We start from the raw sequence: 27166 nt of genomic DNA on the forward strand, positions 1-27166 counted from the left end.
ATGAGCGAGTGCAGCCGAAATGTCCTCTCTTCCAAGAGTTCTCATGTCCCCCTGTTGTCAGCTGGTCAAGCGCACGGCAGCGTCAGTTAAATGCCCCTGCAGGCAGAAGCGACTCACGGCGGATACGGTCAAAAAGTATCGATAGGCAATGGAAAGGTCGTAAGCCGTCATCGCCATCTTGATCTTGACTGGCCTGAGTGAGATTGAGGGTGTGGCGAATGGGAGGAGCGACGATGAGTCAGTGCGATGAGTAGAGGAGATGAGAGACGAAGAAGAGTCAAGTGAGAGGGAAGATGAGAGAATATGTATACATGGGTTGAGTCAACTGTCCACCAGCCACCTTCCTCGCTCCTCGACCTACCCTCTACGTGCCCATCACCTCAGCCGTAGGGGGGCACCTACCTCCTCGCTACTCGCCTCCCCAAGATCAGAGGCGTCACCCATGACTGGACAGCTCTGCGGCGAGATTGCGCGCCTCAGCCTCGAGCTCGGCAATGGCGCTATCTGGTGGTGGGTCGTGCAGGAGCACGAAGCGCGCGACGTGCAGCACCCAGTCTGACACTGTGCCATCGACGAACTCTGCTTCAGGCGCCGAGGGGATCGTGTACTCGGGTCGCCCAGAAGCCGCGGACACCGCGCCGAGAGTCGAGTAGGATATGGGATAGGCGATGTCAGATGCATGGAAACGCGCGGGGGTGTATCCTGACAGCTCCATTTGGCGGAGAAGTTCGAGCTGTTCACTGAAACATGCTGGTGTGAGTGACGTCGAGAGTCGAGGTGGCGACTCACTAGCTAATGCCCCGCGTTCCTTCTGCAGCTTCGTGAGGCGCGCAATCAACTCGTCACCCTTGTGCTCGCGTGTGCCCCAGTGCGGCGCACACAACGCCCACAGATCATCGTATGCGCCGGGCGGCAGCTCCCAAGCACGGACGAGCTTCTCAAACGCGGCCACCAGGTCTTCGCGATGCATGACCTGGCGTTAGCGTATGCCCTAGGTTGCGCCGGGCACCATCACGCACTTGTGGGAGACCGCGCTCGTCAGTCCAATAGAATTCGGTGAAGAAGACGCGCCAGCCGGGGCGCTGGTGACGAGGGATCGACGTGCTTGAAACATAGGCGACGGCGCTGGTTGTGAAGCGGGTGAGTGTCTGGACGGGAAGTGAGGTTGTGCAGAACTCGTAGTATCCGCGCCAGTCTGGGTGGGTATCCCAGGCTTCGGTAGGTGGGCCAACGCGACGAGGAGTGTAGAGTGAGTCTGAGCGACGGATGGTTGCCGCTGGGTCAAAGTCAGAGTTGTCGGAGAGGAGAGCAGGTGTGTCGGAGAGGTCTATGGCTGAGCTCTGCATGGTGAGTGTTGCCATGGTTGTGGTGAGGGCGGAGAGGGGGAAGAGAGATGGAGTGGTGGGGAGGAGTGAGTGAATGTCGGCATGGAGGAAGTGATGAGGAGTGAGACAGAAGGCTAAGAGGGAGTAGAGAGAGGGAGACGGAGGAGATGATAGGTGATGATGAGGGGCGCGAGGGCCAGCATCCCCTGCAAGGGTGGAATTAGACGTGATTAGGATGCGGGGAGGGATGAATAGTAGATTGATTAGAGCGGGATAGCGCCACGCCGAGAGTTACGATACGTGCGGTAAAGATGAAGATCAGGTTTCATGGGTCTGCGGGTCTACGGGGGCCATCCAATGCATCGCACGAGGCCAGGAGTAGCCGTCCGTGGCGTGTGCATGGGCGTCGTCGCGGGGTCAAGAGGCGTCTAACGGCCTAACGGGAGGCCTTGGCAACTGCAGCACAGCAAGCTCAAGGCGTGTTCATGTACATATGTTCTCGGTGCCCTCCGCGTTCTCCTCCATCAGCGAATGTTGCACTTGCCAAAGGATATTGAGATTGAGATCCAGTATATCCAGGACAGATGGCCAGATGGTAAATAATGCATTGATTAAGCCATGAGTTAGGTACGACGCGTGCCCGGATTATTGCAATCTACAATCTACTACTACTACTACTACTACTCTTGGCAAGTGGTCTGTCACTCCGTGACCCAGTTCCGACGACCTCATCCTCGTTCCGGTCGTTCCATCACCCCTTCTCGGATGCGATTGCTTCCATCTCCGGCATCCATGGCATCCCCGGCGTATCGGCATGGTCCCCCATGTCCAGTCGGACACCACGTGCATCGCTCCTGACGCACAAAGGTCCATGCGTCCATGGCTGTGCCTAGGTCTGTCATCACCTCAACTCCTTCCGCACTCGCCCCATTCATCACATAGCTCATCCTTGCTCCGCGCTCTCATGCTTCACTGCTATCACAAGTGCAGTAAGAAGTGCGACTCTCAAGCGCGGATGTGGGCGGCCGTACACGATCCGTGGAACGTATCAAGCGGAGTGACCATGTGCACTTCTCACACCCCTTCTCCCTCTCGCCACGACCATCTCCCATCTGCAATATTCGGGAGCTCGTGAGCTCATGAAAGCCAACTTGGGGCCTCTGTCATCCCCGCCTCTTTCGTGACTCACATCCGCGGCCCCGAGATAACACCAGACCTCGACGACCAATAGCGTCCACCACCCCCACGACCGCTTCCCGCTGACCGAGCTCGGCGCGCGGAAGGTCGGATTTCGGGTCAACCACTCTTCATCTGAACAAGCCCACCTATATCACCAAGACGCTTTCCCAAGACCTATAACTGTTGCTGCTGCTGGCCTCAGCAAACATTTCCCGCGCAGTCGTGTGCTCGGAGATTCCTCGGAAACCTCGTGATCGAGCATGTAACCCAACAGCAAGGAATGTGGCCCCGGTCCGGCCATGGGGAAACCTCGGAAAAGCTTCAATGGGCTAGAGCGCAACCAGCAGCGCTGTGAAGCATGTGAAGGCCAACGACTTGCTGCATCGAGCTCGAGCCAAGCATTCGAGCTACATGAACGGTCGCATTCCGCGTTCCTTGGGAGAGAATAGGCCAACGCGCCTCCCCCCCCCCCCCCCCCCCCCCCCAACCCACCCCCGCGCATTCACAACGAGCGCACAACACTTCCCCGAGCAATATCCCCGCACCTCTCATCCACGTCCCGAACACCACGAATTTGTCCCCCAACGAGCCATCGAACACCAGCATTAGCGCAGAATGCATAACAAATTCGGATCAACTCCATCAGCTGACTGCCATGAGAAGGACGGAGGGTGAAAGCAGCGCGTCAAGCATGTTGATGATGGATGAGTCTGAATGGAGACATCCTCGGCTGTGAGCTGCATTCATCTGAGACAAGGACCATAACCACGCCTCCCGGGTCGCAGGTACATAAACCAGCACTCGATGCGTATCCAGCGCCACCACCATCCCGTAGGTTTCCCATCTACCTACCCTCACAGAGAACTAGGTTCTTGACACCCTCATCATGCGCGACGTTATCAACCCGCTGTCGCTGCCCAACAATGCCGCGCCAATGTGGTACCGCGACCCCGGTCTGCGGGCACTCGCCTTCCCCACCGCCATCGGCTTTGGCTGCTCCATTTCCTTGGGTACCTTGTCTTTCTCTGTCAGAGCTGACTCCCAGGCTACGACGGCTCGCTCATGAACGGCCTGCTCGCCAACAAGTTCTTTGTGTCCGCCATCGACAACCCCGACCCCAGCAAGCTCGGCCTCATCGTTGCGGGATACACCCTCGGTGGCCTGCCAGCTCTGCTTCCCGCTTCCTTCCTAGCCGACCGATTCGGTCGTCGCGTGGCCCTTAGCATTGGCTGCCTCATCATCGTTATTGGTGGTATCGTCCAGGCTCTTACCACTGGTGGTTGGAAAATGTTTGCTGGCCGCTTCATCGTCGGCATGGGAGGCACTTTCTGCTCCATTTCGGGCTCGGCGTACACCGCTGAGATCGCGCATCCTCGTAATCGCGCTCAGGTTGCCGCTCTTATTCAGACATGCTGGTGAGTGTAGCTTGGTGAGGTCGCCAGACTGCCAGATCGCCAGCTTCCATTCTTTGCCGCTAGTCGGGCACGTGTTTCGCGATCTGCTCAACCCTGGCCGGATCCGGTACCCTGGGTCCGTCCCGCATTCTGGATCTTCACACCCACTCACCAAACGATGCTGACCTCAGGTACTTTGGTTCTATCATCGCGGCCTGGACGGCCTTTGGTGCTGGCTACTGGAACAGCTCCTGGTCGTGGCGTCTGCCATGCCTCATTCAAATCCTCCCTCCCCTCGTGCAGCTCGCGTCGATGCCTTTCATCCCCGAGTCACCTCGTTTCCTGGTGTCCAAGGGCCGCGTCGAGGAAGCACACCAGGTGCTGGCCAGGTACCATGCCAACGGAGACAAGCAGGATGAGCTAGTCCTCTTTGAGCTCCAGGAAATCAAGGAGGCTCTCGAGACCGAGCGCACCGCAACCGAGGGCGTCTCGTACGCTACATTCTTCAAGACGGCCGGCAACCGCCACCGTCTTGCTATCTTGATCATGGTTGGCTTCTCCTCTCAGTGGGTCGGCAACGGCATCATCTCGTACTACCTCGTGGCGATTCTTGAGAGCGTCGGCATGACGTCCCCCGCCAAGCAGCAGGGCTTCAACGGTGGTCTTCAGATCTGGAACTGGTTCCTCGCTATCGGCGGCTCGCTATGTGTCGAGTGGCTCGGCCGCAGGAAGCTCTGGCTTACGTCGGCTATCGGCATGTTCTTCTCGTTCGCCATTATCATGGGCTGCTCGGCGGCGTACGCCGAGCATGGCCTCACAAACGCCGGTCCCGCTGTGATGGTAAGCCCCTCGCGCGTGAGCACGATTAACGCCAGGCCTTTGTCTTCATCTACTTTGGCTTCTACGACATTGCATTCACTGGTCTGACCCTCGCGTACCCGCTAGAGATCCTGCCCTACTCGCTGCGCACGCGCGGCATGGCCATCATGTCGTTCTGCGTCACCTGCGCCCTCTTCTTCAACCAGTACGTCAATCCCATCGCCCTCGCCGCCATGCGCTGGAAGTACTACTCGATCTACATCGTCCTGCAGGCCCTCACGATTATGTGCATCTACTTCTTCTACCCCGAGACCAAGGGCCTTCTGCTCGAGGAGGTCGCGACCGTCTTCGACGGCGAGAAGGCCATCCTCTCCGCACAGCGCGAAGGCGTCGCCGCCGACGACTCCAAGGACGGCTCGGCGACCCACCTCGAGACCAAAGATTACACTGAGGCCCGTGCCGTCTGAGCGCTTTGTGTGTGACGCAGTATCGTGGTTTGTACTGCGTACAAGTAAGGAGAAGAAGTACAAGTAATACAGTCCCGCTCAGTTTTAGTATGATTCCTAACCCTAGCTTCCTACTGTAGTTGGTGTTTTTGAATGCTATTCGAGTATTACCAGGACTCATCTGGAGAATAGGATGTCTGAATGGTCACAGCTCAAGGCGGGCTCAAACATACCCGCATTCGGAAGTCGGACCGGTGCCTCCTGCTGCCATTGCCGCACCCGCTGAGGTTTCCCCACTTCCTCCGTCATCTGTCATCCGCCATCAGCCATCAGCCACTCGCAACTCGGTGCCCAGCACCGTCCCTCCTCTCGTTCTCCACGCGCCCCTCTCCGCCGTCTCGCTCGCTCACTCTCCCCCCCGCCCTCTGACCGGCCTCGCAGTCCGCTCTCTACCCGGCTCAGCCCCTAACCCCACACGGCACACTGTGGGGAACCGTACGGCCAGAATCGTCACCCACTCCACCTTCCCAACTCCGTCGATCGCCCACTTCTCTTCCGATCGCGTGAGCGCATCCAACTCCAGTCCGAATATCGACATCATCCATCGCGCCTTTTGATCCGACATTGGCTTCCGCACTGGGTCTCTCCCCTTCCTCCTCCTCTTCCTCGCCGCCCCTCCCTTGCCACCTCCCACCAGCATGCAGGGCTACCCTCCGCGAGCCTTTGACGAGGGCGACACCGACAGCACCTACCCCTCCCCTGGCAAAGAGGAGAAGAAGTCGGAGCGCCGGGGTGTCATCAATCGTGTCAACCGTATGTTTCCTTCGTCGTTTGCGTGTATGTACTGACACCTTCCCTCCTGTGGCCTTGGATCTACACAATAGGAGCATGCGTGAGTGCTTGCACCCCACAGCGCCGCTGACAGCAGAACAACTGCCGCCGGATGAAGATGCGCTGCGTCGGCGCCGAGGATCCACCGTGCAAGCGGTGCCGCAACGGCGGACTCGAGTGCATCATGGAGAAGCCTGGCCGGAGTGGGAATGAGAATGTCGGGGAAGAGTGCGTACGAGTACTTCACGAGCTGACGGCAGTCGCATCCGGTCGCTCGAGACCCAAGTTGCCGGTATCCAGAACACCCTTTCCGATCTGGTGCAGACGCTGCGCGCAGGCATGTCGAGCGGCGCCTCGAACGGCTCGGGCCACACTCCAGACTATGGGCAAGGGTACGCCCCAATGTCTGCCATACAGGGCGCGTCGCCGCGCACTCTGCACCAGCTTCCGGGACTGGCGTCGCAGCCACGACACTCGCCCCAGGCTGTCGGTGTGACTCCTCCCAATAATCTGCAAGCACTGCTGGGAAGAGGCAGCCAGGGCACGATCAACCCCTACGTCTCGGCGGGGTCGCCGTACCCACAACCAATACACAGGCAAGAGCGCAAGCCATGGCAGGCTTTCTCAACACCAGGCGCCGACTCGGAAGCGTCGCGCCGGCACATGTCGTTGCCACCATCGCGCGCAGGATCCGAGGACCGAGACGACATGCTCGGCCCAGACGACATTGTCGCACCCCTCGGCGCTATGAGCAACATGGCCGGGTTGGTGGAGGCAGCGGTGGAGCGTGCGCGCGAGGAGAAGGCGCGTGGCGACCCTGGGTCTTCATCCGCTGGCAAGCGCGATGCTGACGAGGAGCGCGGCGGAGTGCAGAAGAAGTCGCGCGTCAGCTTCTCATCTGATGGACCCGCCGTCGTCGAGGCCCAAGGGCTACCGCAGACGCTTGCGGCCGCAAAGCCCAAGTCGCGCGTCAAGAAGACGCACGTGCACGCATACCCCGATGCCGTCGAGCTCGGCATCGTCACAGAAGAGGAAGGGCGTGAGCTCATGAGCATCTACTACTCGGGCAGCTCCAACTTCATCCCATGCTACGACCCATCGTTCGATACCTGGGACAGCCTCAAGATCCGGTCACCGTTCAGCATCACGACAATCGTCATGGTCGGGGCTCGCGTGCGCGACGGCGGCGGGCCCGTCAGCGACGTGCAGCGCTTGTGCCGCGAGCACGTGCAGAAGATCGCACAGGGAACAATGTTCAACCCCGTCGCGCGTGTCGAGGCCGTGCAAGCGATGAGCATTCTTGCGGCGTTCAGCGACAACGGCTGGTTGCCGGGCGGACACGCAGTACGCATGGCACTCGACATCGGCATCAACAAGAGCTTCATCAAGCTCTTGCGCTCGGGTATGGGCAAAGGCAAGACGCCCGAAGAACTCGAGGAGGAGCGCCCCCTAGTTGTGCACTCGCGCGTCTGGTTCTGTCTCTATCTTATGGAGCACCAGATGGCTTATGGGATGGGCCGGCCGGCAATTCTGCGCGAGGACGAGAGCATTCACCAGTGCCGACGTCTGCTCGAGCATCCCTTAAGCATCACAAGCGACGCACGACTCGTCTCAACTGTCGAGCTTACCGCCCTCCGTGCACCACTGCACATTGAGCTCACTGCTAGCCCGGACCTCCCGATCGAACCGAGCACACTCACTCGCCTGAAGCAAGCCAACCATGAGTTCGACTCGTGGGAGCGCTACTGGGACCGCGTGCTGTCCGACAGGTTCGGCAAGGCGCGCGGCGACTTTTACCGCGAAAGCCTCGTGATCCAGCGACAGTATGCTGAGCTGTTCGTCAACTCGCAGCTGTTACGGGGCATCCGCGAGCCTAGCGATGTCGTGAGCATGCCTGAAGAGAAGCGCGCGCTGGCCATACGGGCGATGCGGAACGCCCAGACGGTGCTCGAGGTCTGCCTCAAAGGCCAGAACTACCGCAACGGACTGCGCTACGCTGTGCACTACACGCATGTGTGCGCTGCATTCGCGGCGAGCTTCCTCATCAGGATAGCAAGACTGTTCCCACAGGAGCTGAACCTCAAGAAGACGGCCAAGGACGTCGAGGAGCTCGCCGGGATATTGGCAGAGAGTGGGTGACCTCATAACCAAGACTGACATCAGTACCGGCTGGCCGATATGCGCGCTCACTGCGGCTGATTCTGCGCCGCGCGCGCCGGGCGAAGGTCATCCCCGCCGCGTCGCAACGTACTTCGCCAACGCGCATCCCCGCCCCGCTACCGCTCACAAACTCAACGGGTGCAGCCGCGGCCGGCGCGACTCCGGCCGGCGAGTCCCCCTTCTCCCCGACCGCGCTAGTCAACACCCCCTTCCTCGCCGTATCGCCCAGCAACAACCTCCTACTGAACGCGACCACACAGCTGCTCGACGAGTCGCCGCAATCGGCGCAGGAATTGAGTGAGTTCGACCTCCTCTTCGCGCGTGAGAACCTCGAGCGCTCGGGTCTCCAGATTGGCGAGGGAGAACATCTCCCCCTCTTCCTCGACGGGCACAGCCTCGGCGGCATCCAGGCCGCGGGGGACCCGACCGCGTTTCTCGGCCTCGAGCAGTTCTTCCTCCCCGCCGACGTCGACACTCGCCTCGCGGGCGGGCAGGTGCCGCAGGAAACGGGCGATCTCTGGTGGTAGATGCATGCGAGCGTGCTGGTAGGGAGCGGACCGCAGACTGACTGTCGCGTAACGCCACGACACATGATTGCTAATCACTTACCATACGCGCGACCACTTCTGCACCTTATCGCCTTCGGGCGGCACTTAGCTCTCGGCTCGCACTTACTCGCACCTCGTGCATGCTCACAGCATGGTATGAGATGCGAGCCGCGCGGGATGCAGCCTCCCGCGTCCGCCCAAAGTTGCCCCGACAAGCCGCCATTCGCCTCACCCCCTTCATCACATTGAACCATTCCCACACCGCTGCTCTCACCTCTTATTCTGACCTCACCTCTACTCTCACCTCTTACTCCTCACTCATCCTTTCCTCACCCTCCTCCTCCCCGACCGTCTCATCCGCCTGCGTCAATGATGTCAGAGAAACACACCCGGCCCACCCCGCATCCGACGGAGCGTTCCCGCCGCCCGCGCGCCCTCAGCGCTCGGGAGAACATCCGAAACTGCCTGCACACGCTCAGCGCTCGGGAGGACATCGTGGAGCGCCCGCGCACCCTAAGCTCTTCCGGAGACGTCGAGAACTGCCCACGCATTTTCAGCCTTCGTGGAGACGTCGAAAACCGCCCACGCACCCTCAGCGCGGCAGAGAAGGCGCGTCTCCTGACGCAAATGGCCGCGGGACTGCCGGGAGCTGCGGTGTGGGCTGGTGATGAGCCGAAGGGGCTGTCTGAAGCCTCTCTTACTACGGCGACCGCGCTTGCGACTGATCCCCTCAGCCTGGCGACGGGCGACATGGGGGTGAAACCGACGAAGATCCTTCGTCCCCCGCGCGTCTTCAGGTCCGACGGCGAACTTCCCTCGCCGCTCGCGCCGCCCGCCCCGCCATCCGCCTCTGCGCACAGCGCATACTCGGAACACTCGGATGTGCCAGCCATCGCCTTTCCGCGCCACGACCAGCCCTCCGTTCTAACCACGGCCGTTGACGCTCATAAAGGTGGACTGGATGAGCCACTTGAAGCGCCGCAGGCGGACCCGGAAGCACACATCCGCCACCGCCTCGAGACATTCCGCCGCACGGTGGCTGCCGACATGGCCGTTGATCTGGGGCACTACGCCGACTCCGCGAGCCTTGAAGACATCGTGATGGTCATGGGAGAGATCGGGGAGAGCGCGGCGCCTCTCCTTACGCTCCCTGCGGACATTGCCAAATACCACGGATCGGCTTCGCAGCACTCCCTCGACGCGTCTCCGACCGTCCCAAGCCCCCGTGACAGCCCGCCACTCCAGGAAAGCCTGACATCCCCGTGCACCTCCAGCACGACTGTCGCCGGCACCTCCCCACCCCAGGTTTCGTCATCATCCGCCAGGCCGGTCACAACAACCCCTGTCATCCCGGACACCCCGGACATACAAGACCTCAGCGTGGGTGACTCCACGCTCAACAGCGCGTCCAGCCCGAAGCTCGCCGTGGCTGATAAGATTGACTCCTCTGAGAGCGAGAAAGACCCCGAGGCCACCGGGGTACAGCCTCTCCTCCGCCAGTCCAACCACAAGCTCAGCTGGCATAAGCGCATCACGCGTGCACTGAACCCGGACATATGGATTTCGAGCTTGACATACGGTAAGCGCTGCACAACACATCTGACGACAGATGTGGCCGTCGCGCTCGTCCTTTTCCCTCGCCTGAGTGTATGGGACGATTTCTGGAGTCTTACGGCGTCAGATCAAACTCGAGTGAGCTAACCGCAGCCATACCGCCGTAGTAATCTCGCTCTGGCTGAGCGCGGGCGCCGAGCTCCCCACCCTTGTGCTCCTCGCCCCACTTCTCCTCGTCGCACTCGGCGAGTGCAGCCTCCCCGCGTTTGTCGATGGCACCGCGCTGCCTTTCCAGCTCGTCGCCGCCAGCGTGGCGGTCCACCACGCGATCCTGTTTGCGGCCCACAGCATCGGCGGCCCTATCGGCGCTCCTAATCATTTCGTTCGTCGTAATTTACCTGACGCCAACCGCGGAAACTTTGGACCACTCACCGTCGTCCGTGCGACAACAGGCGTCGTCCGGGCCGGAGTCGAGGTCGTCCTCCTCCGCGGCCGTTGGCATCGTGCCGCGTGGAGCGTCTTGACCGCCGCCCTTGCCGCGACCGCAGTCCCTCTCGCTCACCATCCTGCGCTCACGGGCGGCCTCCTTGCCTCGAGCGTCGGGCTCACTCTCCTCCTCGCGCTCTGGGGTGCATTCCTCGCCGCCCACCGCGCCGTGTCTGCAGCGATCCGCCAGCGCGCTCGCGACGCGATGCGCGCCTCACTCAGCGCCATCGCGCGGGACATTGATGCGCTGGCTCTCGACGTCCTCCTCGCCCAGCTTGCGCGCTTCACAGCCGTCCTGGAAAGCATGGAGGCGGACGAGCGCCGCCTCTTCGGGCCTGAAGAGGCCGCGGTGCGCGCGCTTCATACGCTGAGCGTACACACTCAGACTGTTGCCAAGCAGTTGAGAGCGGCGTGCGCTGCCCTCGCGGCAGGCAAGGAGGTTACGGATGCAGAGAGCATAGCCATAGCCGCGTTCGATGCGGGCATGGCCACAGCACGCGAGTTTGCTCAACTCCGCTGCGCGCTCCGGATCCCTGCAGACATCGCGCACGCCGCACAGCTGGACCTCACGTACTGGCACGCATGGCGCGTGCGCGACGCCGACGCATGGTATTGCGCCAAGGGGGTACTGGCGCACCGCACACTCGTGGACCCCACTGCCAAGCCGAGTGTGCAGATGTTGCAGAGTATGCTCGACCCGGTCGTGAACTGGCGTGCGGTGGAACAGGGTGGGAACGGGACGGGGGGTGGGGGCAGGGATCGGTGGGCGCAGCTCCTCACAGTCGTCCTGTAAGTCTACTATAGCGGTAGCGCTGACGCCTGCGTCGTCGGGGTGTATCGTGTCGTTGCACCTGTGCAGGTACTCCTTTATATCGACCACTCGTATAGGCTCTGGATCAACTTCGTGTTTTGTGAGTTCGCCGACAACTTTGCTTACACAGGCGTTGCCACCGTATGCCTCTTGCATGCTTTCGTGCAGCCGGCTCACTCGCCTGGTCCGCCTGGATATGCGGTTGCGTGGGTAGTCGTCCACGCTTTGCTTCTCCTCGCGCTGCTAGTGCTGCTTGTCTCCCTTACGGTATGTCACCTCCACGCGACGACTTACCCAGAACGCACTCCTCGCCGCGGCCCACCTCCCCCTCCTTCGCTCCCTGGGTGCCCCGACAGGGCTGGGGGCCTACGCGCCATTCGCACTCCCAGCTGCCTGGGGGTATGCACAGAACGCCGCCCTCGTGCGGCTAGCGGACACGCTCCGCCCACCCTTCACCCCGCTCAAGGACACGGGCTCCGTGTTCTCGCTCAGGCGTCAGCTTGAGGGGCACTTTGCTCGACAGACGTGGCCGCTGTACCCCTCTGCTGTGAGCTCAGGTCAAAACTACGCTGACTGCAGGGCGCGGTGCTCACCCTCCTCGGCCTTCGCGGCTTGATTGTGGCGCCTCGCCTGAGATTGTGGCTCACGACGGGCGCGGGCGCTGTCCTCGCTGTGGTGGGCAGTATCGCTGTCGCCGCACGCGGCGACGTGGGCGGAGACATTCTCGCCCACCTCCTCCCGTGGATGCTGCCGAGCGTGTGTCTCTATTTCCTCGCTGTGGCGGTGGTGGCGACGGTGTGTACGCCTTGCCAAGTGCGAAGGCAAGCTGACACCAGGCGATCGACACGCACTGGGCGTACTGAGGCTGAAGGTGCACTGAATGCCGAAGGCGCCCATGAGCCTGAGGTCATCTGATGTCAAGCCTCCTCACGATCGACACTTTTCGGCCAAGAGCCGAGCAAGGACATGCATATCCAGAAGTTGATGAACATGAGCATGTATATCCGTGCAAAACATCGCCCAGTAAGCATGTCTGCTGATTCTGAAACGCGGGACGATATCTTTACCCAATTCTCGCATCCAGACCCGGTTTGCATTCGGTGCCGAGCACGCATGTACAGTAACTTATTCGGCACTGCGCTGCGCTCCAGACCCGGCACAAGCATGCACTGCCTCGGCGCCGTCCATTTCGGCCCGGCATATGCGCCGCGGGCCGCCACCGTAATTACTCGCCGCTTCCACCTCGGCTCGGGTCTGCAGCAGTCTACCGTTGCACCACGCCGCACCTCGAGCGACCGACGGCAGCTGCATGGACGCATGGAAGCGGCCGAAACCACAGGCCCAGGAACTAGACGATCTCCCGCCGTGCCTCTTACCACTGCCCCACGAGTCTGGCTCTGTGCAGTGGCTCGGGCGCCGTTTCAGACAATGACGAAAGAACTGCGAGTGTTCTTCTGCACCCCCGAATGCCATCGTAAGCGAGCATGTGGGCCACGAGCTAGAAGGCAGAGGAGCACGAGAGCTCTGACGCTCCATGCTTTGGCAGGGCAGGACTCCAGTCTCAGATGCGTGCCGTAAGCTTGCTTCTGCCGCAGCTCGCATGCGAAGAGCACCAAGGCACCCCACAGCCCGTGCCTCTGTGTCATGGCCAGGCCGGCGGTACCTTCCGCCTACGGCCGCTTGGGTTTGCGCATGCGCATGAGCCGCGGCCTGGCGCCGGCCGAAAGTTGGCAGAGTAAGAGTCAGAGTCAGAGCCAGAGTCAGAGCCAGAGTCAGAGGTAAGGCAAGCGCAGACGTCAGTGCTGAAACGGGGACGCTTTGCACAGGTTCATCATACAGATACAACGGAAACTGAAATTATGCTATGCGGGTGTTGGCACAGGTGAGGGTGAGGAAGGAGCGAGCGCTGTAAGGAGTGGGGATGGGGCGGTGCGTGTAAGTAGCTGTAGTGGTGTCTAAGAGAAGTCGGCGGTGAACGAGGCGCGGTGCCCGCGGCTGCTGGAGTGCACCTGGTCGATGTATCCGCGGAGGATGGCGAGGGCCTCGAGCTCGGTGGTGGATGGGTCCGAGAGGCGGCGGAGCACGACGTTGTGGTGCGCCTGGGCGGTGGTGGTGGCGGTGAAGTCGCGGGGGTTGGCGGATGTGAGCGAGGCATAGGACATGGCGACGTCCACCATTTGTGTGCGCCAGCGCGCGCTGTCGCTCTCGTCGCTCCGCCGGGTCTTGTAGCTCTCCACACTACTCCGGGGCGGCGAGGGCGCCGGGCGCAGGGTAGCGTAGAAGTCGGGGGAGCGGGGGGAGCGCGGCGGCTGCGCCGGCGGTGTGTGCGTTACGCGGCTGTGAGCCGGCACCTGTGTCGGTGGGCTGGGAGCGGGGCGGAGAGGCGCGAAGCGCGACATGTCGATGGTGAGGTCGATGTCGTCGCCGAAGTGGGGGGGGGTGATCGGCGGCGTGATCGGCGGGCTGATGTGCATGATCGAGCCAGAGTCCGTCACGGAGGACATGCTCGAGATCGACGAGGCGGGGGAGCGTTTGCGGGTCATCCTGCGCTTGAGGGAGCTAAAGACGTCGCTGGACATTGTGGCAGCGCTTATGTATGTTTCGTGTTGGTGGGGGGAGGGAGCTCGGTGCGGGGCCGGAGGGCGAGGCTGTGGAGAGAAATGTGGGGTGCGATAGGCGGCGGTGGAGCGGCCGAGTCGGGGTGGATGCCGAGAGGCTGGATTTCGGCGGGCGGAGAACTGAAATCTGAGGACTCTGAGGTCGGGACGGCGGGAGACAAGCGCTATTGGCGGGATGGGCGCCGACACCGAGGCCGAGGCGTCGTATTTCTCGTGCCAGAAACTTGTTCGGCTAGTGCTCGGCCGGTCGAGCGTGACAGGTTACAGGTCTGTCTACTTTGTTCTCGTCTCCGACTGGCTGGCGATCTGGCGATAGCTGCGACGTGGGCTTGGGGTGAGCTTGGAAACAAAGTAACGCTGTGCAAGGTGGTGGGTGCGGAAAGGTGTGGATAGGTGTGGGTGAGGTGAGGGCGAGGGGGGATAGTAGTGCTCGTTCATATGTACATAGTCTTCATGCACCCTCCTGTCGCGGCCAACGAGGCTAGCCAACGGTGCGTGATTTCTGCACAAACAACACACGGCCATGTCTTGCATGAAGCATGATGCCAGCACTCGCTGAGGTCATGCCGGCCAAGTAAATTGGGCCTTGGGCCTGCGCCACCCTTTGAGAATGATGGTCGGAATGCGACTAGTGCGGGGTGACGGCAGCCGAGTTGGCGGGCGATGATAACGCCACCACGCTACTGTAGCCCTCCATGCCATCCACGGCATCCTCTTTCGATCCATGCCAACCAACCAAATGCCGCGCGCTTCACAACCATATTGGGCCAAGACTGAGACATGCGCCGCTGACGGCTACTGATGCGCATATGCCGCATGCTGCCCAGATTTTGGCATGGTGCAAGCTTCTCGTAATCGCCGAGACGAACGCACAAAGCGTAATTCGGCTAGCGACCATGCCGGCCGACGAGGCCAACGTGCACGTATGCGTGACAGTCACGCGCAAGAGATCATTGCAGCCAAGCCAGCTTGGAATTGGAACTCTCGCCGTTTACTGCGCGGCATGGGCGGAGCCGGAGCCAACAGACCAAGTGCAGATGAGCAAGATGGTAGGTAGGCCATTGGGGCGGGGCAAGGACGGTTGACCGTGGGTTTCTGGTTAGGCACGGCGGACCGGTGGTCTCATCTCGCTCCAACGATTTCCGATCAAGCTCAACCCAAAGTGACACTGCGCAGTCCGGACTCGGGCCTGGAGTTTGGAGTAGGAATGGTAGGTACTTACACTTTCTGAAGCGGGAGAAGCTAGTGGAGCAGCAGTCCGTGGAGCGTTGCTCTGTTGTTGTGTTGCTGTTACTGTTGCTGTGTTGTTGTTGTGAAGATGGGAGGTTGTGGAGTGGGAGTTTGGGGCGAGGGCGGTGAGGAAGGGGAACGTATTCTGTGCTGGACGAGAGGTGACGAGCTGAGGCCTGTTCATATATCTGCATGACAGCTCACGCAGCTCTCGCAGCTTCGCAGCCAGGTGCAGGGGATACCGCGTCACGGCTCTAGCGATGCGTCACGGCCGCGCACAGCACCGCTGGTGGTTGGGCGCAGGGTTATCCAACGCCCAGGCCGATATTAATTGGCCTCGAGCTCCTATCCTCCTACGGACGGCCTTGTGCTGTACTGCGGCTCATTGGTGACTGGTGGTGGCGCAACGCAGTCCTTGGCTCCCCTATCCTCCATCCCCTGTCGCCTGCATCGCTCGAGTAAGCAAGGCGCCGAGCCTCGCGCCCAGTGCCTTGCTCTCGGCTCTGCGACACACAACCCTCATACGCACGTACGACACTGCATGCCACGGCGATCGTTGCTTCTGTTTCAGCGTTGATCACGACCATGCGAAACCGAGCTCGCATCCGGCCCGTCCGTGGCATGCAGAGTTACCAGCACCCAGACTCGAGGACGTTCCGGCGGTGTGTAGAGGAGGGCAGCTTCCCAGCAGCAATACAAAAGTCGCGAGGGTGGACAGGAGCACCGCCTCTGCGCCTCGTTCGAGGCAGTGCAAGAAGAGAAATTGCTCAGAAATTCCTGTTCGACTTGGAGATCTCGCGAAGCCGCCAGCCGGAAATGGCGATGAGGTATATGAGGCGATGATGATGTCATTAACACGTGGTGACCATGCCGCAGGCGGCACAATGCCAAGCCACGCGCGCCAAGCAAAACAAGAGGTAATCACTGTCCCTGACGTGTACTGCGGCACTTTGATCCCGCTCTCCTCACCCTGCATCGTCCTCCGTCTCTTTCACATCGTCATACTTTGCCACCTCGAACTCAGATCTTCTCGTTTGACTCCAACTCCAGCTCATATCGTTTCTTGACATCGCACTTCACTGCGCCCTTCCAACGACACCATGATCTCCACATCTACAGCTCTCCTAGCAGCATCTCTACTCGCTTCCGAGGCTCTCGCCGACAGGTGGTGTCGCGACCGCTGGACCGGACGTGAGTCAAATACCGGATCGCCGGAGATGGTGAAAAGTAGAAGGATTGACCCCAGGCGTCTACAGGTGTAACGGGCTGAGCACCGGCGCGCGTATCGCCATTGGCGTGTGTGTCGGTGTCGGCGTTTTCCTTCTGTTCCTAGCCATCGGCTTGTTGCGCCGCCGGTAAGTTTGATCATCTCCCGCCTCCTCGCGCAGAGTCTTGGTCAGCAGCGTCAATAGTAGCAAAGGACGCAAGCGACAGCCCTTGACTTCAACGCGCGCCCTCTTCCCCGTGTATCGGTGCTAACTTTGAAGCAAGCTCCAGGCGCAGTGGAACCGCTACCGCCCGCCTCCGCCCGTTGGCATGGCCGCCCCCGGCGGCTACTCGAACAACCCCCCGCCGCCGACATACGCAACGGGTGGTGCCGGCGGCTTCCGCTCCGACTCGGGCGTTGACAGCCCCGCGCCCCCGCCCGCCACCTACCAGCCCTCGAGCGCGGGACAGTATGGCATGGGCGGCGGCAACTCTGGCTACTACGGCAATGACAACAGCACTCACAACTACGAGTATGAGCAGCAGGCACGCATGGATGCCGAGAAGAACGGCGGCGCTCAGTCACCGCCCGGCTACAACGTCGAGAGCGCCGGCCCCAACCTTTACGCGCCACCTAGTGGCCCGCCCCCTGCTGCGGGTACCGGCAACTATGCCTCTCCCACCGGCCCGCCCCCCGGCCGCTAAAGCGCTCAACCGTATCCAGGCCTCAGGCATGTCCGTCACACCGGCCAAATACCCAATAGATGTCGAATCCAGGCTCGCAGGTAGAGTGTATCTATCATCCTGTGCCACTATAAAGAATAATCGTATGTAGTTGATGGCTGTACATGGCCATCTTATCGTATGGATACAATGCTGTGGCGTGAGTTTGCAGTCGTGGCGGCCTGCGGTGGTGGCCGGCAGCGCAAATGTCAGGTTGAGTATTGATGACGTACGATATGGATGAACGAAACGATTACTCAATTGTCAGCTGATAACTGATCGGCGATCACGCGCTGAGGTCATGCCCGACTATTAGAAATGCAAGCAATCATCCATCCGCTCCCCAAGTATGTATATAGCACTTCCCCTCCGTGTTCCCAAGATGTACGAACACCCTCCTCCTCCGCATTGATTAGACGTGATGTATCGTTAAAATGTTCAGATGGCATGGTGTACGCCGAGAGGAGCTGGAGCCTACTTGGCCTCCTTCTTGACGTCTGTCGACGGCTTTTTCTCCGGGCTCTTAGGTGCGCCACCCTTTGTCGGGGGATCGATGCCGGACGCCGCCATGAACGTGCTCAACATGGTCTCGATACGCGTCTGCGCGTCGCGCATATCCTCCCAGTCGTGTGCGTCCGGGTGTGGCGCCGCGCCCACGCTGCCGCCGCGCGCGCGCGCCGGCGCCTTGTTGAACAAGCGGGCGAGGGTGTTCGCGTTCGTGCGGCCCGCGGGGCGTTCCGGCGCGGGGGGCTTGAGCTCTGGCCCGCGCTCGAGGTCCTTTGTCGGCGTGCCGGGCGGGCCGATCTTCACGGGGGGCGCGAGGTCGAACGCGGCGCGGATGACGGTGCTTTCGCCGCCCATGATCGTGCCGAACAGCGACGTCTTGACGACCTTGTGGTGCCCGCGCTCGGAGAGGCGGATTGCGCGGCGCAGCGAGCGGTAGCGGTGCCGCTCGAACGCGGAGATCGCGAGGAGCACGGGGAAGTTGGCGAGGCGGATGCAGAACAGGTTGACGGCGTGCATCGTCGCGGGCTCCAGCACGTAGCTGAGCGGCGCGAGGATGAGGGCTGCCGGCAGGTTGAAGGGGGGGATGTACGAGAAGAGCGAGTCGGCGCGCAGCGCTTCCAGCGTGCTTACGGCGCGCTGGAAGAGGTATTCTTGCTGCGCGTTCTTCTGCACCGCGGCGTACTTGCTCGACATCATCGACACCATCATAGAGAACAACATGTTGCTGCACAGGAACGCGAACATCGTGAGCACAATCGGCCCGAGCTCCGGGCTGATCGACACGGCATCTTCGTGGTTGAAGCCCTTGCTGAACCAAATCTTGAACATGAGACGCGCGACGCGGTCCACCGTCCACATCGGCGTGCCGAGCCGCCACAGCGTGAATCCGATGCCGGTGAAGGCGATGGCTGAGGTCAGACGAGAGCGCGCAGACGAGGCAGAACCAAGTAGGGCAAGGGACACTCACAGATCATGCACATGAAGCCGACCATGGTAGCAATCATGCCCTGGAGCGAGAGGATGACGGCATTGTTCTTGAGGAAGTAGAAGATGAGGCGGGGGAAGAGGAAGCAGGCGCCGCACGCGAGAATGTCGAACGCACGGTCGGACTGTACCTTGTCGTTGTGGTAGAGCGCATGCATGCGCAAGAAGAAGTAGGTGAGGAAGATGGCGATGTACGAGAGGTCGAAGGCGTTCCATACGTTGGTGAAGTGCACAAGCAGGCCGCTGCCCACGATGGACGCCAGCTCGTCGAGGATGAACCCAGACGTGAAGAAGATGTAGAAGATCTCAAGCTTGGTGATGTGTCCGAGGGAGCGGTTCGTGAGCGTGATGCAGAACAAGACGAGGAGGGTGAAGAACGTCGCGAACTCGATCGCGTGCCGCCAGCGCGGGACACGCAGGCGGCCGGGGTCCAGCCAGCCCGCGAGGTACGGGTTGTAAGCGTACACCTCGACGTCCTGTCCGCGGGCCTCCGCCTCCGCCTCGGCGATGCTCAGGCTGCTGTCGCCGCCGTCACCCGCGCCCGCGCCCGGGAGCGGGTTGTGGTTGTGCCGCGGCGCGACATACGTGTCGCGGATGAGCGCGACGGTCTGCTGCGGCGCATATGTGAGGTTGCCACAGCCGATCTCCTGCAAAATGTGCTGGAGGACAGGCTGGGCGACGAAGCGCTTGGCGCTCGCGACGATGGCAATGTCAAGCGCCGAGCTCTTGGATGCCGCGGCCTCTTCGCGGTCGTCGACGCGGCGCCATACATCCTCCGGCGCACCGTCGAGCGCGCACCACTGCCGCACGAGCTGCGATGCGAGCTCGGCTTCGTCGTTCGGGTTTGGGAATGTACGCAGGAACTTGACTGAGGTTAGCGGGGTTTCGTGGGGGACGTGAGCGCGCAGCGCCCGTGCGCGGCTGGTGTCAAGATTTGGACCTGCATCTGCATCTGCATGGCATGCTCCATAGCGTACCGCCCAGCGCACAGTCTCTGGTCGTGGCTACACGCCCATGGCGGCGACTCACTTGCGATCAGCTCGCAGAACTCGGCACGCGACTCCTGCAGTGGCTGGTAGCTCAGGTCGCTGTCGGCGAGCTCGGTGAAGTGGATGCGGTTCGCCATGCACGCATACAGCACAGCGCCGAGGGATGCGCGAGCGCCGCCTCCGCCGTCGCTGCGGCTGTCGTCCCCGGTCGGCGCAAACTTTTCAATGATGGGCCTGACGATGGTGTAGTTGACGCTGGGGGCCTTGAGCTCATCCCAGTCGAGGGCGCTGTCGATGGCCTCGAGGATCTCGGTGTGCAGCGCATGGATGAGCTCGTACACGCCTGTCGGGGAGGCGCCGAGGGTGGGCGATGGCGGGGGGAGGATGGGGTCCACCTCTGTCATGGTGAGCGAGCAAGGCGTGCTTGGGGAGGACAAAAGCAAAGTCAAGCGCGATGAGGAGAGGAGAGGCCGATCACACGAGGACACGAGACAAGAGATCCGCAGCCCCTGGGCGATCCCGTCGGACGCGTTTCGAATCCCCTCGGACGCCACCCCCCAACCCCGACTTTTGGCCGCAAGGCGCTCGCTTGCCCGATTGTCTGCGTGGAGATTGAGGGGCGGCACTCGCTACAGTGCAAGCCAAATGTCGGGGCGCCGCGCTCGAGCGCTGCATATCGGCAACCTCTCGCTATCGCGCTGCTCGCCGCTCGTTGGACGGCGGCGTTGAGACGGGCGAGCGTGGCGGCGCGGCGGTAGATCCGGGCGATGTGTGCCTGTCGGCCAGCGGCATGTGGCGGCCCGACGAGCGGAGACCCCGGACTGGACCGTATCACTCGTCCGCGGGACATATAATCGGCATTTGAGACAGTCCTAATCGTCAGCTGATTGATTAGGACGTCGGGATAATGGCCGACGCCAGGGAGCGCATGAGCTCGCCCACTCCGGCAACTTCTTTGTGCTCGAACATCTCGTGGATAACCTCGACGCCATAAGACCCTCGGCCACTTTGTCTCTCCCCATTCTTCCCACACCATGTTCCCACGACTCCGCCCCGCTACGCGCTCCGTACGCCTCCCAGCGACGCCCGCCCGCCGCTTCTCGTCGACGCCGCGCCCCCGCGCCCCGGCCCCGGCGCACGACGGCGCGCGCGCCGAGCACGCCGCGTACCAGGCCTCGATCGCGGCGGCCAAGCGCCGCTGGTGGATCCAGCAGGGCGTTATCCTCGCCGGCGTCCTCGGCTTCGGGTACACGGGCTACATCCTTGGCCGGTCGCTCGCGCCGCTAAAAGTGCAGATGCAAGGGCTGTTGACGACACCAGATGCGAGCGCGCTCCTCGACAAGACGCAGCCGCAGTACGGCAGCGTCGCGGACTACCGCGCGTGCATTGGGGAGATCGCCGAGCTGTTCGCGAAGCGCGGCAAAGCCGACCGCGTGAGCACGGACGAGGACGACCTCCGCTCCCACGGCATCAGCGACTGGAGCTACCACGAAGCCGAGCTGCCGACCGTCGTCGTGTGGGTCGAGAGCACCGAGGAGGTGCAGGACATTGTGCGCCTCAGCAGCAAGTACCGTGTGCCGATTACGCCGTTTAGCGGCGGCACATCGCTCGAGGGACACTTTGCGAGCCCGTTCGGCGGGATTTCCCTCGACGTCTCGCTCATGGACAAGATCATCTCCGTATCCGAGGCGGACGGCGAGGCCGTGTGCCAGCCAGGCGTCAAATGGGAGGACCTGAACGCCCACCTCGCCAAGCAGGGCATCCCCCTCTTCTTCCCGATCGACCCCGGACCGGGCGCGACGCTCGGCGGCATGGCCGGCACAGGCTGCTCGGGCACCAACGCCGTGCGCTACGGCACGGCCAAGGGCGAGTGGTTCTTGAACCTTGTGAGTGGGCCGTGCCGATGCGTCATGACTAACACGCGCAGACCGTCGTCCTCCCCACCGGCGAAGTGATCAAGACGCGCTCCAAAGCCCGCAAGTCGTCGGCCGGGTGGGACGCGACCAAGATCTTCCTCGGGGCCGAGGGCACGCTGGGCATCGTCACCGAGTGCACGGTCAAGCTCGCGCCGCTGCTCCCGACCAAGGTGGCGGTGATGAACTTTCCGGGCGTCGAAGAGGCCGTGCGCGCCGCGACCGAGATGTGAGTTGCTCTCCCGTACGCGCTTACGCAGCGTGAACGCAGGCTATCCCGTCCAGTGTGTCGAGTACCTGGACTCGCGGACGATGAAGGCGATCAACGCGGGCGGCATCGCCGGCAAGAAGTATCCCGAGCAAGACAGCCTGTTCTTCAAGTTCCAGGGCACGGACGGGATGATGAAGGAGACGTCGCGCGGCGTCGCGGCGATCGCGGCGCGGCACGGCGGGCGCGACATGCAGTTCAGCCAGAGCGACGCCGACGCCGACAAGCTGTGGGAGGGCCGCAAGGCCGCGCTGTGGAGCGTGCTTGCGCTGCGCGAAGACGGGCGCGTGTGGACCACCGACGTGTGTGTCCCCATCTCCAAGCTGCCGCGGCTGGTGCGCGAGACGGCCGCAGACTTTGAGGGGCGCGGGCTCGAGGCGTGCCACTTCGGACACGTCGGCGACGGGAACGTGCATACCCTCGCCCTGTTTTCGGACGAGGAAGAGCTGGAACGCGTGCGTGACGCCGTGCATGAGATGGTCGAGCGCGCCATCCGCCTCGGCGGCACGTGTTCCGGCGAACATGGCGTCGGGCTTGGTAAGATCGAGTACCTCCCCATGGAATTGGGGACGGGCACCGTCAACTTTATGGAGGGCATCAAGCGTTATGTTGACCCGTGAGTGACTGTTGTAGGTGTATGCTGACATCAGCCTCAACCTCTTCAACCCCGGCAAGGTGTACCCCAACATCAAGCCCCAGGGGCCCAAGAAGGAGGAGTAGGCGGGTGAGCCGAGCATGCGTGACGTGTAGTAGATGTTCGTATCGGTTCCATGGATGTGTGTACGCCGCGCCACCACATGTTTCGGTTTGGGCAAACGTCATCCCGCACTTCAGCTTGCCGCACTCAATCGTACATGCCAATTACAATGCGCAGTGCGCCGCTCTAGAATGGTGTCATACTGCCGCTTCCCACCTCTACTGCTGCTGCCGCCGCGGGTCCTCAGGTGGCAGCCACGGCATGAACCCAAAGCCCGTCTGTGGCGTGCCCATCGGCCCGCTCATCGGCGGCTGCTGCAGCGGCTGCGGATTGCCGATGCCGACGTTGGGCGCGCCCGTCGGTGCGCCGAATGTGCTCAGCCCGCCGCCGCCCTGCCGCAGCAGGTGCTGCCAGAAATTGTCCGACTGCGCGTCGCCCAACATGTCAAAGTTCATCGCGGCATAGTTGAGGTTCTGCAGGTCGTTGGGGTCGAAGAGGTGGTCGGGCACGGCGATGGGCTCGTTCGTCGGCGCCACCCCTGTGCCCCAGTTGCCGAACATGAACGGCGGGGTGGGCGGGGACGGGGCGTTAGATTGTGGCCGTGAGGACGTGCCGGGCGGCATCATTGTAGGGTTGTTGGGGTTGAGATGGCTGTTCGGCGTGCCGTTAGAGCCGTTCGCCAGCGGCTCGCCCGTGCCCGTGTGGGACATGCATGCGAGCGGTGCCTGCCCAGGCTGGAACGAGGCGTGCGCTTGTGCGTGCGCGAAAGTCGCAGATGCGAGCGGCATTAGTTCGGGTGCCCCTGGTGTCTCGACCGGCGTCCCAGCGTTGTCATCGTCGTCATAAGGCCGCTTGGGAGGCGGCGTGTCCATTATCAGGTCTTTGTCACCGGTCGACTCGCGCGCAATCTCGGTAATCAGATCTGTGATCTTGCCTGCTTGGCGGTAGGTGAGCTCCATCTCGCGAAGTGCAGCAAGGACGCGGCGCACGTCGCTCATGCACCGCTCGCGCTCATGTGGTCTTTGCCTCACAGCGTAGACGTTCATGAGCAGGACGATGGCGGCAGTCGAAGCGGGAAGAACGAAGGAAATGCTGATGGAGTGCCCGGGCAACTTGCCCATGCTGCGCCCGCGGCGCAGGACAGCGTCGAGGATGTTGGAGATGGAGCGTGCGGCATTGCTGCAAATGGCGAGCGAGGGGAAGCCGACAGATTCTGGGTGCTTGCGCGTCGGAATAAAGGGTCGGTGGATGAGGATCTGGACATAGTAGTAGTGCGCGTAGAGGATGGCCGAGTGCTCAAACAGGCGCGGATCGGCGCGTGTTGGGTCCCATCGGAGGTTGTCTGGGACCGCGTCCGCCCACGAGTTGAGCGCAGAGTCGAGCTCGACGACAATGGCGCGCTGGTCCTCCCCATGCTCGGGCAGCTTGGTTACAGCGTAGATTGTGCGCAGAGCCGCGCTCAGAACGTGGTCCAGCTTGAGCAGCTGCGTGAACGCGGCAACAGCTGGGTCCGGAGCGAGACCTGGCGGCTGCTTGAAATCACGCTCCGGGTCGCCCGTGTCCCAGAATTCGTCATCGATAGCCATAGGGTAGTCGGCGTCAAAGTCCGAGTCTTGTATCGCTACACTGCGCCCCATGGCGGCACATGACAGACGGTCAAAGTGGTACAGGCACCAGAACGCGCGGTTGTACAAGGCGCGGTCGATAGGGTTGATGAGCAGCATTGTCGAGCGGACGTGGACGCCGATTTCCTGCGCCATGCGCAGACCAGAACCGGCGACAATCCAGGCGAGGTGCGGCACAGCACTGCCGTTGAGGAACAGGCAGACGAGGACGTTGGTCTGGAGGTCGAGTAGGCTCGGGCCTTGCAGCCACGAGCGGCCCATCTTGATGAGCGCGCGCAGGTAGATCCAGCCGGCCGAGTACTTGAGCATGCCGTTGCGGTCGTTGCGCAGGCGTTCTCGACCTTCGTCGGTCGTCGCATCGTCTGCGGGCCAGTACACGCGCTCGTCGTCGACGTAGCGCGCACCGTTGGCGAAGATCATAAGGCATAGCTTGGCGAATTCAATGTTGGTGCGCCACAAACCAGAGTGATACTGGCGCTGGAAAATTACGCGGTTCAGCAGCGGCATAGACCGGTTGACACGCTCAAAGTACGAGTCGATGAGGCGGCCTGCAAGCTCCTCGTCGGGCCACATGCTGTAGTCGACCGGGTTCACGCTCACAGTGGCAATCTGCTTCTCCCACTCGGGGACCATCCAGTACTCGGTGCGCTTGACATTGGAGAGGCGGTCAAAGAATGTGAGGTCGGCGTCGGAATACTTGAGCTCGTTGACGATGCGGACGAGATGCGCAGGGCTCGCCTTGCCGTGGAATCTGAACGCATCCCAGTCGCGTATGTTGAGCTTGACCATTGCGTGCGCGATGCGCGCCTGGTCGCGGACCTCCTCGTCGTCTTCAGAAGGGCGGTTGGGGTCCTGCTCAAACGCCTGCCACGGTGCTGGGCCAAGGACGCGCGGAGATGGGCTCGGCGCACCCTGTGCCGTCGGCGGGGTTCCAGCTGCACATGGGGCGTGCGCGTCACTCGTTGCCAGCGGCTTGAGTGTCGGGTACGGCGGGATGCCGAGGGTGCGCATGTGGTCCTGGTAAAGATTCAAATCAAAGTCGTCCCGGTCCGGCATGGGTCCAACCGTCCCGGCGACGTCGAGGCCGGGGTGAAGCTGCGTGATGAGGCGCTCCAGCCGGCGGCACCTCTGCTCCAGCGTGTCAATGTAGCCCTTGGGCGGGCCACGGCGCTTGGCGGCCTCGACATACGTGCACTCGAGGCCGTATTCCTGGCAGTTTGCGCATTCTAGTGTAAGTGCATGTCTGGAGCTGTGACGCACTGTTGGCCGAGTTCGAGTTCATGGGACCCTCGCAACGGATCTTTTTCCTGCACGTCAGCCCAATCTCTCGATCTGTCGTCTGTTGAGGAAGACGTCGAGTGACGTTGCCAGCGATACTCACCTTCGGCAGACATCGCACGCGCGCTGGACCTTGCGGCGCTTGGCCTCGGCCTCGGCGGCAAGCTCGGACGAGCTGGGTGTTCGCCCGATGCTGTTTGTGCCCTTCTCTTCTGACCCGCCGCGAGACGCGGCGAGGTAGCTCAAGCTCATGGCAGCAGAGCCGTCGGTGGAGCTGGGTGGGAAGTGGGCGGGCGATAAGGCGCAGAGAAGAAAGAGGTCAAGATGTCAAAGACAGTTGCGCGCAGATGCTCGGTAGGCGCGTCGTACGGTGTCGGCGTCGAGTCAAAAGATCGTTGAAGGACGGGGGCAAGGGGCAAGGGGAGGAGCGGACAGTGTGGATGGAGCGGGCGCCGGGTTCAGGGGGTAGTTGCGCGGGGCAGGGCGGGGGATGGAGGGAGAGTGAGAGTGTAATGCAGAGACGGAGACGGAATAAAATACGAGAGAGTTGCTCGGCGCGGAGCGGAGCGGAGGGGGAGAGGGAGCGGGGTGGTCGGAGGGTGGAATGGAATGGAATGAATGGATGATGGAGAGGGGCGGGTGGCGGATGGTGAGGGGGAAGGTGGGAGTGAGTGAGGGGGGCATCGGTCATCGTCCCGACTCTCTCCTCCTTCCGGCGGAAACAAAATTCATTATTATTATTATTATAATTAGCTATCAAATTGTTATTAATTTAGACTTTGGGTCCTCGGGGGATACCCGCCCTCGGCCATCGGCTTCCCCGCGCGCAATGCTCCCCCACCGTCGGCCTCCCCAGAGCCCCTCGGCCTCATCATCCAGTGTGCATTCATGCGCATGCATGCACGCCGCGTTTCATCTCTCCATCCTCGCCTCTGCCTCTGTCCCGCAGTGCCCGTGCATGGTGCATGCGATCAGAGCACGGATCGAGGCGGTGCAGCCCCCTCATCTACAGCCCAGCTGATGGCTCTCGTCGCGTCGGCTCGCTTCCGCCTCGGCCCTGGGCGCTGCACTCATCAATTGACAGCGACAGCGACAGCGACAGCGACGTACGGAGGGTTGTCCTCACGCTGTTCTAGTTCCAGCTAGTCGAGCTACTTCCAGCCCTCCCCCAGCCTCCCCCCCCCGGAGGCCGGAGGTTGAGCCATGAGCCTCGCGTAAACCCTCCATCTATCAGATTGTCCTTATCTGCACCGCCTTTGGTGCAACATTCCTCACTCCTCCGTCCACCACCTGCGGCCGACAATGCACTGCTCGGCCCTCTCGTCCTCTCATCCTCTTGTCCTCTTGTCCTCTCGTTCATTGTATTTCATGCACAAAGATGTGCGCCCGTAGGCCGTAGGCCCGAAGGCCATGGCGACGCCAGTTCCGCGCTTCACCGCAGCCCCAGCCCACCAGCGGCCGCCGGCGATCGGCGCCCGCCGTCCCTGGCCGAGCGCGGCATCGGCATAGCGCTAGCGCTAGCGCGAAGAGCGCTACGATATACTCGAGCTCTCCGAGGACTACAGCGGGCAGCTG

At 62.0% G+C, this 27166-nt stretch overlaps 10 protein-coding genes across 10 annotated transcripts; 5 read left to right on the top strand and 5 right to left on the bottom strand.

Moving 5' to 3' along the window:
• Positions 1-436: 436 nt before the first annotated feature.
• Positions 437-1361, bottom strand: COLE_03119 (uncharacterized protein; the record flags this gene model as incomplete). Its single annotated transcript, XM_018422703.2, has 3 exons — positions 437-750; positions 790-973; positions 1020-1361. The coding sequence occupies 3 exons, from the start codon at positions 1359-1361 to the stop codon at positions 437-439; spliced, it is 840 nt and encodes a 279-aa protein (XP_018280114.1).
• Positions 1362-3390: 2029 nt separating this feature from the next.
• COLE_03120 (uncharacterized protein) lies at positions 3391-5184 on the top strand (the record flags this gene model as incomplete). The annotated part of the gene is made up of 4 exons (XM_018425970.2): positions 3391-3514; positions 3550-3919; positions 4090-4738; positions 4774-5184. The coding sequence occupies 4 exons, from the start codon at positions 3391-3393 to the stop codon at positions 5182-5184; spliced, it is 1554 nt and encodes a 517-aa protein (XP_018280113.1).
• Positions 5185-5861: 677 nt separating this feature from the next.
• Positions 5862-8681, top strand: COLE_03121 (uncharacterized protein; the record flags this gene model as incomplete). The annotated part of the gene is made up of 4 exons (XM_065626268.1): positions 5862-5981; positions 6089-6222; positions 6255-8125; positions 8158-8681. 4 exons carry the CDS (start codon positions 5862-5864, stop codon positions 8679-8681), a joined length of 2649 nt encoding a protein of 882 aa, XP_065482537.1.
• A 393-nt stretch (positions 8682-9074) lies between these two features.
• COLE_03122 (uncharacterized protein) lies at positions 9075-12416 on the top strand (the record flags this gene model as incomplete). Its single annotated transcript, XM_018426551.1, has 8 exons — positions 9075-10281; positions 10312-10378; positions 10410-11531; positions 11565-11653; positions 11684-11820; positions 11852-12100; positions 12133-12348; positions 12390-12416. The coding sequence occupies 8 exons, from the start codon at positions 9075-9077 to the stop codon at positions 12414-12416; spliced, it is 3114 nt and encodes a 1037-aa protein (XP_018280111.1).
• Positions 12417-13508: 1092 nt separating this feature from the next.
• COLE_03123 (uncharacterized protein) lies at positions 13509-14132 on the bottom strand (the record flags this gene model as incomplete). Its single annotated transcript, XM_018425282.1, has 1 exon — positions 13509-14132. One exon carries the CDS (start codon positions 14130-14132, stop codon positions 13509-13511), a length of 624 nt encoding a protein of 207 aa, XP_018280110.1.
• Positions 14133-15121: 989 nt separating this feature from the next.
• COLE_03124 (uncharacterized protein) lies at positions 15122-15595 on the bottom strand (the record flags this gene model as incomplete). Its single annotated transcript, XM_018427186.2, has 1 exon — positions 15122-15595. The coding sequence occupies one exon, from the start codon at positions 15593-15595 to the stop codon at positions 15122-15124; it is 474 nt and encodes a 157-aa protein (XP_018280109.1).
• A 906-nt stretch (positions 15596-16501) lies between these two features.
• COLE_03125 (uncharacterized protein) lies at positions 16502-17312 on the top strand (the record flags this gene model as incomplete). The annotated part of the gene is made up of 3 exons (XM_018422702.2): positions 16502-16592; positions 16648-16756; positions 16889-17312. The coding sequence occupies 3 exons, from the start codon at positions 16502-16504 to the stop codon at positions 17310-17312; spliced, it is 624 nt and encodes a 207-aa protein (XP_018280108.1).
• A 492-nt stretch (positions 17313-17804) lies between these two features.
• Positions 17805-20214, bottom strand: COLE_03126 (uncharacterized protein; the record flags this gene model as incomplete). Its single annotated transcript, XM_018420768.2, has 3 exons — positions 17805-18745; positions 18805-19689; positions 19851-20214. 3 exons carry the CDS (start codon positions 20212-20214, stop codon positions 17805-17807), a joined length of 2190 nt encoding a protein of 729 aa, XP_018280107.1.
• Positions 20215-20844: 630 nt separating this feature from the next.
• On the top strand, positions 20845-22711 carry COLE_03127 (uncharacterized protein; the record flags this gene model as incomplete). Its single annotated transcript, XM_018422701.2, has 4 exons — positions 20845-21696; positions 21738-21952; positions 21984-22607; positions 22642-22711. The coding sequence occupies 4 exons, from the start codon at positions 20845-20847 to the stop codon at positions 22709-22711; spliced, it is 1761 nt and encodes a 586-aa protein (XP_018280106.1).
• A 195-nt stretch (positions 22712-22906) lies between these two features.
• On the bottom strand, positions 22907-25843 carry COLE_03128 (uncharacterized protein; the record flags this gene model as incomplete). The annotated part of the gene is made up of 3 exons (XM_018421276.2): positions 22907-25539; positions 25574-25620; positions 25695-25843. The coding sequence occupies 3 exons, from the start codon at positions 25841-25843 to the stop codon at positions 22907-22909; spliced, it is 2829 nt and encodes a 942-aa protein (XP_018280105.1).
• Between the last annotated feature and the right edge of the window lie 1323 nt (positions 25844-27166).

Source organism: Cutaneotrichosporon oleaginosum (assembly GCF_008065305.1).
Source record: "Cutaneotrichosporon oleaginosum strain ATCC 20508 chromosome Unknown ATCC20508_contig02, whole genome shotgun sequence".
In the NCBI taxonomy this organism is placed as follows: Eukaryota; Fungi; Basidiomycota; class Tremellomycetes; order Trichosporonales; family Trichosporonaceae; genus Cutaneotrichosporon; species Cutaneotrichosporon oleaginosum.